This window comes from Procambarus clarkii, chromosome 44 (genome assembly GCF_040958095.1).
Source record: "Procambarus clarkii isolate CNS0578487 chromosome 44, FALCON_Pclarkii_2.0, whole genome shotgun sequence".
NCBI classification, from domain to species: domain Eukaryota; kingdom Metazoa; phylum Arthropoda; class Malacostraca; order Decapoda; family Cambaridae; genus Procambarus; species Procambarus clarkii.
Genome location: NC_091193.1, coordinates 12,892,383 through 12,906,233, shown reverse-complemented (window position 1 = coordinate 12,906,233; position 13,851 = coordinate 12,892,383). Strand labels below are relative to the sequence as shown.

Genomic DNA, 13,851 nt, shown 5'->3' with positions numbered 1-13,851 from the left:
TTCTCATAAAGTTTTAAAACTGTATAAAAAAACGTTAATGGAAAGTTTCCTCTTTTAAGCTTGCCGAGTAAGCCGGACGACTCAAACAGAAAACGGGACAGTACGTCACGTTTGTGAGTCGATTTCATTTCAAATTACGTCTAAATTTGGCCATAGCGCGCATACCAGCGAAAAGTGACGTTAGTTTTAAGAGGGCGGGTTGAACTGCTGTTGTGGAAGTACTGTATGTTCAATCACAAGATGCGACGCTGCCAACTAAACTCTCCCTTCGTTGGGGAAATTGAGAGAATTATATATACTGTATAATATAGTTTCCCCTAATGTTCTCTCTTTGTAAACAATCAGATATGTAATTGTATAACCTTGAAAAATAAAGTGTGCAACATAAAAAGGGGGGGAGGGGTGGTAGAAGTGAACACTCATACGTATTCAGAGTTAAATGGCAAGTTTTTCTCTGAATGCTGTGTGTTCCCTTCTTTGAGGCTGTGGGTCCCCACAGTTGCACCAGAGGTGGTATGTCTTTTATTTTATATATTTATTTATTTGTATTTATTTATTTAGTTTGCAATTGAGAAAAGGGGAAATCTTGGAGACGCCTCAGACCAATCCTTTCCTGCCTGTCAATAGTCAGCCGCATGTGCATAGCTGTCAGTCAACCAAACGTGGAGGACCCCTCGTCCTCCACTCGCCAGGCTGGTCATTCACAAATATTTACTTGAACCAACAGTGTGATTTGTGAGGAGTAAAAGTGTACGGCCCGTTGGTGGTGGCCAGGAAGACAGTAGAAGGCCCTCTCCAGGTTCGTAGTCTGGTCAGCCAGGCTGTTGGACCCAGTTACTCGCAGTCTAACATAAATAACAGCATAGTTGATCAGGTATCCTATCGAGTTGTTTATCAAGTAATCTCTTGAACACCGTGAGATGTCGGCCAGTTATGGTCCACATGTTTAGCGGGAAGTGTAAAACAATCGTGGGCCATTGATGTTGTAAAACTGTCTTAGTGTACCTATTGCACCTCTGTTTTCAACTATTTTTCGTTTTCCTTAGTCGTGTTCAGTTCCACCAGGTGCAATTTTTACTTCGTCTCTGGTTATTTCAAAGTCCTCCAGTGTTGGTTTGTTTCCATTATTCCCCCTCCCCCTAAGCTCGGACACTTTTTTTTTGTGAAGCCTCCTGGTACCTAAAGTTGTTTCTCACACGCTCCTCTCGTTCTCATTGCATTAGTCCTCACATATCATGTTTCATCGTTTGTTCCTACATAGTTGTTTTCTTTCTGATGTGGCTTTGAAACGACAAGTTGTCATTGCTTTAGACGCAATGTTGTTTTCCAGTTGCTTTTCAGCTTCCCTTCTCACTCAGAGGTACTCATTCCTGGGTCTCTGGTTGCCCTCTCCCTAAGCTGTTTGAAGCAAAGGTCAAAGCCAGTGTCTTCGCCGGACCACAGATAAATATGATCCAAGGAATCACGGAGCACAATGAGTTCATGGAACACAAGTAATTCCCCCAAAAGTTCGATGATATAATGTCAGTCTTCTGATCTTATTGGTAGTTTGTCCAATCTGAGGATCAGCTAAGGTGACCGACTCTAGAGTCATCACTTGAAATTGTTCCCTAGAACCCATATTTAGTGAAAAGACAGCGTCTGTAGCAAGATTCATGATCTAATAAAGAGGCTGTTGTCTGACCTGAAGTAAATTCGCCAGCATATAAGAATAGTCTTGGTTTCTAGGGTCTTGGAGCCAGAGCATTTAGCCCTGTGACAGCACAGATACGTTTCTGCAAGTTTTGGGGGTAGAAATAGTCTACTCTATCCCTTTGAGATGTATTTTATCGTCTCAATAAACGTGCTTGAATTGCAAGTTTTATTTCACCTAATTTGATGTTGTGAACTGTCTTAGCATACCTATTGCACCTCTTTTTCTTAACGGGGCTATTTTGCATTTTCCTTAGTCATGTTCAACTCCACCATGTGCTGAATCTGATGGAACTGCTGTTCACCTAGCAGTACTCACTCGGGTGTTAGTCAAATGTTGTGGGGTTGCCTTCTTGGAAAGGTCTACTGCTGGCCTAAGGGGATCGTGATAACTGTAACAAGCTTCCTTGTCCTCAACAACGGACAAAAATATGACATAGTCTGGAACACACTTACTGATAAACAAATTGAACTCGAGGGGAATTTATTAAGAGTACAAAAAGGTGTACCTTGTTGTTAAAGTTTCTGGAAGATGACACCGTATGCAATAAGTACCATATTGTGGTAACCAGGGTAAGAAGTGCTTAATTTCAGTTTGTCGAGTACAATGTCCACTTTATATAAAGGGGGAGATATACAGGAATGCAGATATGTCCATATCAGGTGAACATTGGTATCTTTCAGTGACTTGCTTGGCTAGTAGTACTTAAGATTCAGATAGTACCTGACCAGATATGTGTAGCATATGTCAAAGAAAGAGTAGTTATTGTTCCCCGCAGATAACCCCAGTATAGATTGAAATTCCTTCCTATTTTCATGTACATAGTACGTTACTCTTTTTATCCACAATTGCTTAACACGCCACCCGTAGTTTCTTACTGGCAAACAAGTTGAATCATGACCCGCATTTATCTTTCAGGAAGGTTTCAAGATGCCATCAGGAAAGTCTCTCAATGTGGTCCAACGAGAGAGCTTCTTCGATGACTCATTCTTCAAGGAGTCCTGGGAAGACTTCGAACGAGCTATTCAGTCAGTCTTGGACAAGTTTGATAATAAAGGACTCAAGGTAGGTATTTGTCATCAACGATGTCCCTATTAAATTTTTTGCTATATATAATATATACATTGGTGGGTACTCATACTCCGCCCAAGTAAAACAGAAACAAGCAACATTTAGTGGGCCAGCCAGAGGTTTAGGGCCCACGCAGGAATATCCCTGCAAAATAAAAAATAAAATATATAAAAAAGGAACAGACGACTGCTGACTATTGTTAGCAGGCTGAGAGCTCTTTCCCATCCCGCAGCTCACGGTAATCCTGAGCCACTAGTTTCCCTGGAAACTAGTAAAACCCGCCAATCGTTTATCAAGCAGGTACCCAATTAGTGCTGGGTGAACAGCCGTACAGTTAAGAATTGGCGCCTACTCAATCCTATCGTTCTGTATAGTGGGCACCCCATATGATGCTTTTGAGTCTTTTAGTTTTGTAAATGCTCTTCCTGATTACATAGAATGTTACGGTTATGAGTATATCCCTTAATTCGTTTTCTTCACCGCATTCAAACATTCGTGTGGGTAATGGGATGTTATCTAATCTCTCTGGTGTGAACACTGATATAAAGTATTTATTCGGTGTTTGCTGCCCTTTTATCGCCTATTATAACTTAGTCTCATCTTTATAGAGTCCAACAGAGCCTTTTATTTTGGTTTTACAGGTACTTCTTAAAATTACTTTGGATCTTTTATTTATATTTTGGGCAGGTTTTCTTTTTGTAGTTTCTTTTGGCTGATCTGATTTCCTGGGTGGCTGAATTTAATGTCCTATTTACAGTACATTATCTCATAATGTGCATTGTTCTTTGTAGATATATACCTTCTCCAGAGGTTCTGCTTAGTTATTAAAGCTCTTTTGCTTTGCATCATTTGCCTGTATCATTCCCTTTCCCTTTTTTGGCACACATTTTTGAACGAGTTTAGTGATGACCTTCATGAAATTTTCCCATGATGCTTCCATGCCATGGTGTTGTGTTCCATGCCATCAGCTTCCTCCAGGTGTTTGTTTTGCAGTTGCTTTCTCATTTCTTGATAGTCTCCTCAAGGGTAATCTAGAAAGTCATCATCCTGGACTTTTATGTGGGTTTCTGTTATTGTAATCTATCTTTAGAATATTGTGATCACGCAAAGGGGTGAACTTTTCCCCAACTTGAATTTGATTGATTAGGCCCTCTTCAGATGTTAGCACGAGATCAAGAATGCTGTTAAGCTCAAGTTGAATTGGGCTGGACGGTAGAACGACGGTCTCGCTTCATGCAGGTCGGCATTCAATCTCCGACCGTCGTTCCATTCCATTCAAGTTGAATAGCTGTATGAGAAAAATCCTGTAGCAGGTCATGAAATTGTTGTTCTGCTTGTGGTAGATTTATCCAATCTATTGTCTAGTACTTAAAGTTCCCCATTATAAAGATTTGGGTTTCGGATGCTGCAGTGATCACATGCAGATCAGCAACTTCCTTTGCTGCTACTATGTCAGTCCAGTAGCATGCTCCCACTGTCAGTTGAGCTAGTATGTTGCACAGTACAGATTCTGATCATTCCATGGTGGGAGATGGAATTCCCTTCAATTATGTCCTCTCGTCCTCATGTTTCACTGATGCCAGTGATGTCAGGATTCACAACCTCAGCCTATGCACATAATGCATTAAATTTATTCACTAGGCTTCTGACATTTGTGTAGAAGAAATTTAAACTCCTAACATTGTTTCTAAGAGGCTGAGAGATTGCTCCTGCTTAAGTAGGAGCAGAAGCTTTTGACACCTGACCAAAATACAGGTGTCAAAAGACCATCATATCCTCCAAAAATAATAGTCCTGAATTTATAGCTGCTGTGGGTGGAATATACAACATATGGACTGTTGTACTTAAAAGGTCTATGGTTTGAACTACTGTATTGGAATTGTAAAGCACAATACAGAAAGTGAGACACTTACCATAAACCTAACATAACCTGTCCTAGGCCAAACATGCAATCATAGGCCTATTTTAGTACAAATATATAAGTGCTGTGCTATGCCTAGGATGTGTTAGGTGTGATTACTGCCTTCCTTCTCCAGTCCTCTTCAAAAGTAATTGTACAAAACATGGACCTATTTTTTGGTGTATTGGTCTATATTTTGTACACATCATCCACAGTCACTATAGATGCACTCACATTTTTGGATGGTGGGTATCAAGACAGAAAGAACTTTGCAGAATAGTGTAGCATCAATCATTTGCAACACAGACGAAGGCATGATACCAACAGTGCATTGTTTTCACTTGACAATCTTATATATAATTTTTGTAACCAATAATAAAATAAAACTTGTTTAAAAGATAAACAAATCATATGTTCATTGATATTAGTTCCAATGTTTCCAGTTTGATCTGAAGTTTTTGGTTTCATTTATAGTAATATGGTATTTCTGCTTAATCATTCCTTCTTTACTATTCAGTATGGTAATGTGTGTTTGATATTTTGTATATAACTACTGAGAACTCTCCTTCAAAGTGGTGGTTATATTGGATTTGCCTAGAGACTTTAGAGCTTCCTTTCTGTATGCACAAACTTTCATGGAATATTACTCTTGAATCTTAATATCCCACATCTCTCTTGCTTTCTCTATAGTCACTTACATACACGTCTTCATTGCTTATTCTGCCGCCTTATTACACTACTGTATATGCATTTCTTAAATAGTTTTAAAAGCTTTATTTCTTATAATTCCATGCTAAATAAATAAATAAATACATGCTCATATGTTTCACTCTCACAGGTCAGTCATTTATAAACTCACATTAGCTTCAATTTTCCTTCATACATGATTTACCTACTACATACATATGTTGTAAGAGTGTAGGGTAGTCTAATAATTTTAGAGAACCTAACACAATCTATCCAATACTATATAATAAATTATACAAATTTCCAAGGAATTCCAAATCTGTTTTTAACAAAGACATACAAAATTATCTAATTATGGAATGAATCAAGTTGGAGAGGATGCCTTTTATTAAAGTTTTTGACACCATGTAGGTTAATCAAGGCTCCAGATCAGAATGCCGTGATGTATACAGCAAGATTCGTACCAGCAAGATCGATGAGGACCTTTATGCTTCACAGGCTCTCCAAATAACAGAAAAGGATGGTAAATTCCAGGTAATTATTACCAAGATTGAAAAGCTAGTTCTCCTATTTATTGCTCAGAGATGCTGATAGGAAAGGTAATTAGGCATTGTAAATCCCACTGTAACCCTAAAAATCATTTGTGATGTTTACTAGCCTCATATGGCAAGTCATCTTGTCACATTGCTAGATACTAATTCTTTATATTCATTTAGATAGTATAGTATTATCACAAAAGGTTTAAATTCCTGTAAAATTTCTTGTACTTTCAAATTATTGATATTTAATATTTTTTGTTAGCTTTAGTTTACTCAAATTGCTGAGCACAATTATCTTAGCTAAATTATACTCGTAGGCTGTAGATTAATGTAAGCCTTATTGTTAGTGCAATAAATCTTAGAGCTTGTAGTGTAAGAACGTGACACACCCACCACACCTCACTGTGGTTTCAACAGGCCAGCAATGCAATTAAAAAAAAATTGGTATACTGTTTATCATGGTAGAATATTTATTTACTGGCATTGTTTATATATATAACTGGCCTCCTCAGTGAGGCATATGCAATACTGTATTTGCAGCTTTAATTGAAACACTCACAAGAGACTACCTGACACTGAAATATGGATGCCAGAATACAATCTTTTCATGTGTGACAGAAAACATGGGTTACAGGGCAGGACTATTTATTAAAGATGATCACCTGCACTGAACTACTAAACACAACAAATTATACAGTAGACATACTTATGAAAAAAAAGTAGCTATTATCCTTGTATATGGTACAAGTCATATATGATATAAGATGCAAGTCCTAAGCAGTTTAAAGATAAACTAATAAAAGTAGAATACTGCTTAGAAAACTTAACAAATCTTCCCCCCCAATAATCATTTTTGATTTGCGAATTCAATCTACGACACTTAAAATGGAAAAACACTTTGCAAATACCTCTACTGTATCATTATTTCAGAAAATTTAAGGAAGCAGTGTAAACAAAGTCGCATACAATTGACCAGCAAATAGAACCAACTACCTAGATCTTATTTTCACAATGATAGTGATAAAAAACAAGCATAGACAAAGAGACCCCATGCAGCTCTTCTCAAATCCAAGAGAAGGAGAATTCAGTAAATTCAATTTTGATAATCTTAATAACTGGGGCTTAATAATACAAAAGATGACCAAAAATGTTAGTACAGAAGTGAACTTACTCTGATCTAGGGTGGAATATTATTGCACTAACAACCCCTTTCAAAACTGAATTTACTGACCTGGAGAACTTGCAGGTCTACTACCTTCACTACCTAAATCCACTTAATAAAACATTTAATTACTTCTAAATCTACATACAGAAATTACTTACTTGAGAGACCAGGCAGCATGGCAGACTGTGCAAAATTGCCTTTTTGAAAAGCAGAGGTGACACACCTCTGTTAAGTTAAGGGGGCGGAACTGTCAGGGGAACGTGCCAAGCCGTTACAATTATATAGCACTTGGAAGGGATAAGGATTTGGGATGGGATGAGGAAAAGGAATGGTGCCCAATCACTTGCACAGTCTGGGGTTGAACGCCGAGCTGCATGAAGTGAGACAGTCGGTCTATCGTCCAGCGCCAGTGGTTGGGCAGAGGTGCACTGAGTATACTAAGAGCTCTATAAATATTAGGGCCCAAGACTTTTCAACACCCTCCCTCAAAACATAAGGGGACATAAAGATCTGACTGTTTTCAAAAAGGAAATGATAACACCTCCAAAGAATATTTGATCAACCAAGATGTAATTTATGTGTCAAACTGTGAGCAGCAGCATCTAACAGTTTGGTTGGCCAGACCACCAGTCAGAAGGCCTAGTTTGAGACTGGGCCATGAGGACAGAGATCTGTGTAACCACCTCAAAGTAATCATTTACTTTGATTTTATCAAACTAATAATTAGTGATAAATTGCTAAAAAATAAAAATTATCCCCAAATCTGGGTTAATCTCTTTTCCAAACCCATTCTGGAACAATATACTGTACCAAAGTTTAGATTTTGGAGGTTGCACTCTGTAGGGAAATAGGATACTTTTAATGATAATTTTAAGATCGAAAATAAACTGCAATTTTTTTAGTTAAAAGTTCATTACATTGGTTATTCTTACACAGCAGAATAAAAGTACTGTATGTGATACCTTAATACCAAAGGCACTGCAAACAAGAATGGCAGATCTTAAAAAAATTGTGCATTGAACATTAACTCTGACACACATGTTCTTTTAGGCTGTGATGGATGTGAAGGATTTCAATCCAAGGGAGCTGCAGGTGCGTGCAGTGGACGATCGAATTGTGGTGGAAGGATCCTACCAGAAGGTTAGCAATTTCTGTTTGTTGCCTGTTATTGAATTACTGTACATGTACAGTATTGTTAGAATTACAGCACTTTACAGTAAAAGTAAGCAAGCAAATACAGTAATTATTACAAAGTGAAAAGCTTGTATGGCTGTACTGTATACTATAGTACAATACAAGAAAGAAGTTATTAGGAAAATAACATTTGGCATTTTTGCTTTTTACAAGTGGGAAATGAAAGTTAGTGTTTCTATTTGATATTACAAAAATGTCAAAATACATTTTAGTGATGAATGAGTTAGAGTAAGCTGACAGGCACAGATTATCCTAATGATAGCACATGTCCATCAATATAAATTAAGTAAATAGATTAGGAACATTAGAATAAAGGAAACTGCAAAAACACCAAAACGCCTTTTGGCCTATCAGTGGCAGCACACATTTATATCCACCCAAGCTCACTCGTATGTCTAAATCTACACTTGAAACACTCCAGTGATCCCACTTCACCTCACAACTAGGTGAGTACATCTATTATGTTCTCGACTAATTTGTTCCATAAACAAACCAGTATCTATACTTCTCCAATTTATTTCCAATGTTTTGAGTTCTATTGTGTTGTATATCAAATCTTATTTACATCCACTTTGTTATACCATTTTATTTTTACTTCATTTATATTCCATGTGACAAAGCTGTCACCATCAAAATACGACAATACAAATCAACTCATTCGTATCGTGGTTTCGTATCGTTTCTTAATGCATCTACTATTTTCAGGTCTCGGAAGATGGTAGTTCATCATCATCAAAGTCGTTTTATAAGGAGTTTACACTGCCGTCAGCTGCAGATATTGACCTAGTAACAACCGCATTGTCCAAGGATGGTGTTCTCACTATCAAAGCACCAAAGAAGGTAAAGATTTCTTGACCTTACCAGTTTTCACAAATAACCATAAATAGTAAACTTTACATTGTATAGCAATTTCTTCCATTTTGTCGCCTGTTATTGAAATCTACAATTAGGCTTAAATTTATTTTTATAATCTAAAGGCAAGCATTTTGGACATGCAGTAATTTTCTATACCTGTACCATGTTTTTCTATAATGTATAAATTTTGTTATGTAAAGCAGGTAATGATATGTCTATGGGGGTTAAACTGTAACTACAGTAATATACTGAATTAAATGTTTCATGATCCTTTTACTCCTGCCGATTTCTCCAACTTCTGCAACAGCCTTTTATAGGATACTGTGTTAAAGGCTTTCTGACAATCCAAGAAAATGCAATCTGCCCAACCTTCTCTTGCCTAATTTTTGTTGCCTGGTCATAGAATTCTCTTAAGCCTGTGAGGCACGATTTACTATCTTTGAACCCATGCTGGTGGTGTCAGAAAGCTCATTCCCTTGAGATGCTCTACGAGCCTTTTCCTCACGATCTTCCCCATCACTTCGCATAGTATATTAATTAGGGAAACTGGCCTGTAGTTCAGTACCTCTTGCCTGTCACCCTATTTGTATATTGGGACTACATTAGCTGTCTTCCAGCTTTCTGGTAGGTTTCCTATTTCCAGTGACCACCAAAGAGAATGGCTTGGTAGGCCTATAGAACTCCACAGCGGATATGACCTAGTAGATGGTAACATCTCAGCATACAATAGCTGAAGGAAGCCACAAGGGGCTTCCCCCAGAAAATGGCTGTTTTCAGTTCATCAGTCTTGGAAAGGTTTTTGGAAAGGTGTCTTATACATTATTCCCACCATGTTGAATTTGATACTTGTAATGAGCGTTTCAAAGGAACTGGATACCTTCCTGCAGAGTACAAAAAGTTATTATACATTTAAGATATTTTACTTAAAACTTATGTTCAGAAGTGACACCAAGAGAGCTATAGTTCAACCCCAGCAAGCACAATTAGTGTTGGAGGAAATGAGATGGGTAAAAGGCAATTGAATCTTTGATATATTTATGTAATTCTTGAATTTCTCTGCTTCTCTTTGAACTCCAAGACCGTCATTCCTGATGCTCTGGTACTCCTCTCTGCTGCCTTGTTCTTTATTTCTGTAATTTATCCATGCCCTTATGGTTGTGTTTTGCATCTTTACACCCTTTGTTAAACCATGGTTTAATCATACAGGGTGTCTACAAATTTACCCCATTGTAAAGCTTAATAAATTCCTAATAGGAGTTATCTTACTGTTGTAAGTCAAAATATAATATTAAGTGATTCTAGAACATTTATACATCTTGATGATAAGTTCATAAATATTTAATAAAAAAAAACTTGGTTTTGACTAATATTTACTGAACTACATTTCTAAATGTCATAACAGGAAGGTGCTGCAGTGACTGTGGGTCCTAAGAATAGCAGCAGTAGCACCTCAAGTATTCAGCAGTCATCCTTTAGTGATGGTGGCTCCACATCATCCTTCAAAAGTTCCTCCTCCAAGATGGTTATTCAGTCTTCCTCCAGTTTTGAGAGCTCCTCTACTGATGGACTTGAAAGCTTGCCAAAAGAGATGAGGGAAAAACTTATGTTTAGCGACTCAGGATTTGGTTCAACGAAAACGAGCACATGTTCATCTCCAGCACCAAGTGAAGTAGGCTCAGAGTCGTCTCGCGTTTCCTCTACCATGGAGTTTGATCTAGCCAAAAAAGCCCCTACTCGTACTGAAGTAGCTTTCAATGTCACAAGTCCAAGTCAGCCAACACCTCAACCAATATTCAAGCCAGTACATCAACAGGGCCCTAATCTTCAGCAGCCACCCCAGCCCCAGTTCCAGCAGCCACCCCAGCCCCAGTTCCAGCCGCCGTCCCAGCCCCAGTTCCAGCCGCCGTCCCAGCCCCAGTTCCAGCCGCCGTCCCAGCCCCAGTTCCAGCCGCCGTCCCAGCCCCAGTTCCAGCCGCCGTCCCAGCCCCAGTTCCAGCCGCCGTCCCAGCCCCAGTTCCAGCCGCTGTCCCAGCCCCAGTTCCAGCCGCCGTCCCAGCCCCAGTTCCAGCCGCCGTCCCAGCCCCAGTTCCAGCCGCCGTCCCAGCCCCAGTTCCAGCCGCCGTCCCAGCCCCAGTTCCAGCAGCCTCCCCAGCCCCAGTTCCAGCAGCCTCCTCAGCCCCAGTTCCAGCAGCCACCCCAGCCCCAGTTCCAGCCGCCAACCCAGCCCCAGTTCCAGCCGCCAACCCAGCCCCAGTTCCAGCAGCCAACCCAGCCCCAGTTCCAGCAGCCAACCCAGCCCCAGTTCCAGCAGCCACCAGAGTTCAGTAAGCCATCTCAGTTTCTCCAACAACAAATAAATCGGCAAATGTTTCAACAGTTTCCTCAGCCTGCTGCAACAGGTTTCCAGCCAATGGCTAAGACAGCACCTCGGGCTCCTTTTGCTCCTACGCAGGTTGTTGGATCTGGGAATCAGTCCAATATAAGTGTTACAGAAGAAAATGGACGACGTATCCTTACATCCCAGACATCTAATGTTGTGCAAGAAAAAGATGGTTTTATGGAACATAGAGAGACTGCTGCCGAAATTAAAGACAAAGACAGTCAGGCTGCACGTCGAGAAGCAACTACAAAGATTTCTCGCCAAGAAGAAGATCCAGAAGGAAAATCAAAGCTGTCAGAAGCAGCTGATGCAGCTGAAGTGAGTGAATCATGTATACAACATATGCCTGATGGCTCTATCATGTCTGTAAAGAAGAGCTCATCTAGTGCCTCTTCTGTCAAAAAATCCTTCTCCTCCACTGGTGATGCAGGTTCCTTTTTCCAAACGCCAGATTTTCCTACTGGATTTGGAGATTTAAAAAACTTGATGAATCGTGGTCAATCTCTCATGTCTCAAATGTCCACAGATTCTATGGCTTCTACTTTGTCTGGAAGATCTGGATTCTCTGATATGTCCAATTTTTCTCATTTCAGTGACACTTCTTCACAATATTCTGGAATGTCAAATTTCAGCAATATGTCAAATTTCTCAGATATGTCACCAATGTCCCCAAGATCACAGAATCAAAATGTTCCAAGCCCTGGAAGCATGGCTCAAGACTTCAATTCGTCAAGAGTTGTCAAATCTTTCTCTTCATCATCCACTTTTAACAAATCTTCATTCTCCTCTAACCTTGGGGATAAAAACTTTTAAACACTGTTGTTTAGTGTTGATATAATTTGTGACCAAGAGAAAACCCTTCATCTTAGTTATTTAAATATTCTGAGTTTTGCTAAGTATTCATAAATTTCCCAGACATTGCTTTTTGTTCATACCTAAAATGTTAGGAATGTTAGTGCTGCTGGGCCTTATGTTACATTACTTTTTTTTTTTAAATTGGGGCCAAGCTTGTTTAAATTCAGATAATTGAGTTTGTTAATGCTGCACTGCAAAGTATTTTTGTATGATCAAATTTTAAGGATTATTATTGCATAATCATGGCTTGGAATTAAATATTTGTTAAATATTGCTAGTTGAGAAATCAGTATTATTCTTTAAGCTTGTATTCATTATTAAGTGGAAATTTTCTTATCATATGTTATGAAAGGCTATATTAAGTTTACTTTCATTAGTGTTAAGAGTCATTAAATTAAGTAACATTTCGTTTTCTACACCGCATGACTTTTGAATAAAATGTTCCATTTACTCACGTCGTGTGTTTAATTGATCTTGGGTTGCTTAAGTGATTACACCACCAATCCCTTTACTTTCTTTCATATAATTCTTAATTCTGTAATTCTCTTGCTCTGTTCTCATACTGTACTACCTTTGTTCCCAGTTCCCACGTGTGTGTTCATCATCTTGGCCAATGCTCCTTTTCTTACCCCTTGCTTTATTCTAACTTGCACACAATCATATTTATGAAAAGAATTGAATGGGCATTTTTTTTTTAATATTCTGTACCATGAAATATTAAAGATTTTCCTCGGAAGTGCTGCCTCGACATGGTGAGAAAGGGGGGAGGGGGGCCTATATGCACTGCGGTCGGCAGTGTGTCTGTGACGTGTCCCCCTATTCTTCTCTCCCCCTCCCTGCATCCCATCCCAAATCCTTATCCTGATTCTTTTTACCAGTGCTATATAGTTGCAATGGCTTGGTGATTCTCCTGATAATTTCCTCCCTCCTGCCTGCTGTGATGGCACACAGGTGAATTACACAATAGTAGTTAAGCCACCCATGTTTTTTCTGTGTATGGTGACTTTTATGAAGAGAGACATATGGCATGTAAGACATTCTGTACCGTTCCTTCATCTAGTCAGCCTACCTAGCAGCAGCTGCAGACTGAAGGGCAATGCATTTCTTTAATAGTGGGGTATAGTAAAACAGGAGGTTCAGCGAGGCCTCCATTAGTTACCTTCATATACTTGTCTTGTTATTGCTAAGGTTGCCTGCATGTTTGTACTTTCCAGGGTTGGGTTCCATAGAGGATATGTAATTTTTTCCACCCCTATCTGTACCTCTCACAACTTTCCTAGATGACACATAGGTTGTATGGGGCTGTCAAAGACTGGTCTGGGTCACAGGGCCCACCTTTAAGAAAGATCAGCTCCTATTCTTAGTCTTGGGGAACTCCTGTGAAGTCTCTTATAGGGGGTTCAAGTTCCAGTTTGTCAATAGTTTATCAGCTGATCATAATATTTTAACTTAAAACATAACCACAACATTTTATAGAAATTGTAAAAAACTGCATTGTGGTTATGTTGTGTA

At 39.1% G+C, this 13,851-nt stretch overlaps 1 protein-coding gene across 8 annotated transcripts in view; it reads left to right on the top strand.

Moving 5' to 3' along the window:
- LOC123745277 (uncharacterized) overlaps positions 1-12,793 on the top strand; it is a 77,602-nt gene extending 64,809 nt beyond the window's left edge. For all 8 annotated transcript variants that reach the window (XM_045725647.2, XM_045725649.2, XM_045725648.2 and 5 more), the window contains 5 exons: positions 2,612-2,758; positions 5,763-5,885; positions 8,106-8,195; positions 8,955-9,089; positions 10,507-12,793. In XM_045725647.2, the coding sequence (XP_045581603.2) occupies positions 2,612-2,758; positions 5,763-5,885; positions 8,106-8,195; positions 8,955-9,089; positions 10,507-12,297 (2,286 nt within the window). In that variant the 3' untranslated portion in view covers positions 12,298-12,793. The remainder of the gene's footprint in view (positions 1-2,611; positions 2,759-5,762; positions 5,886-8,105; positions 8,196-8,954; positions 9,090-10,506) is intronic.
- The last annotated feature ends 1,058 nt before the right edge of the window (positions 12,794-13,851 follow it).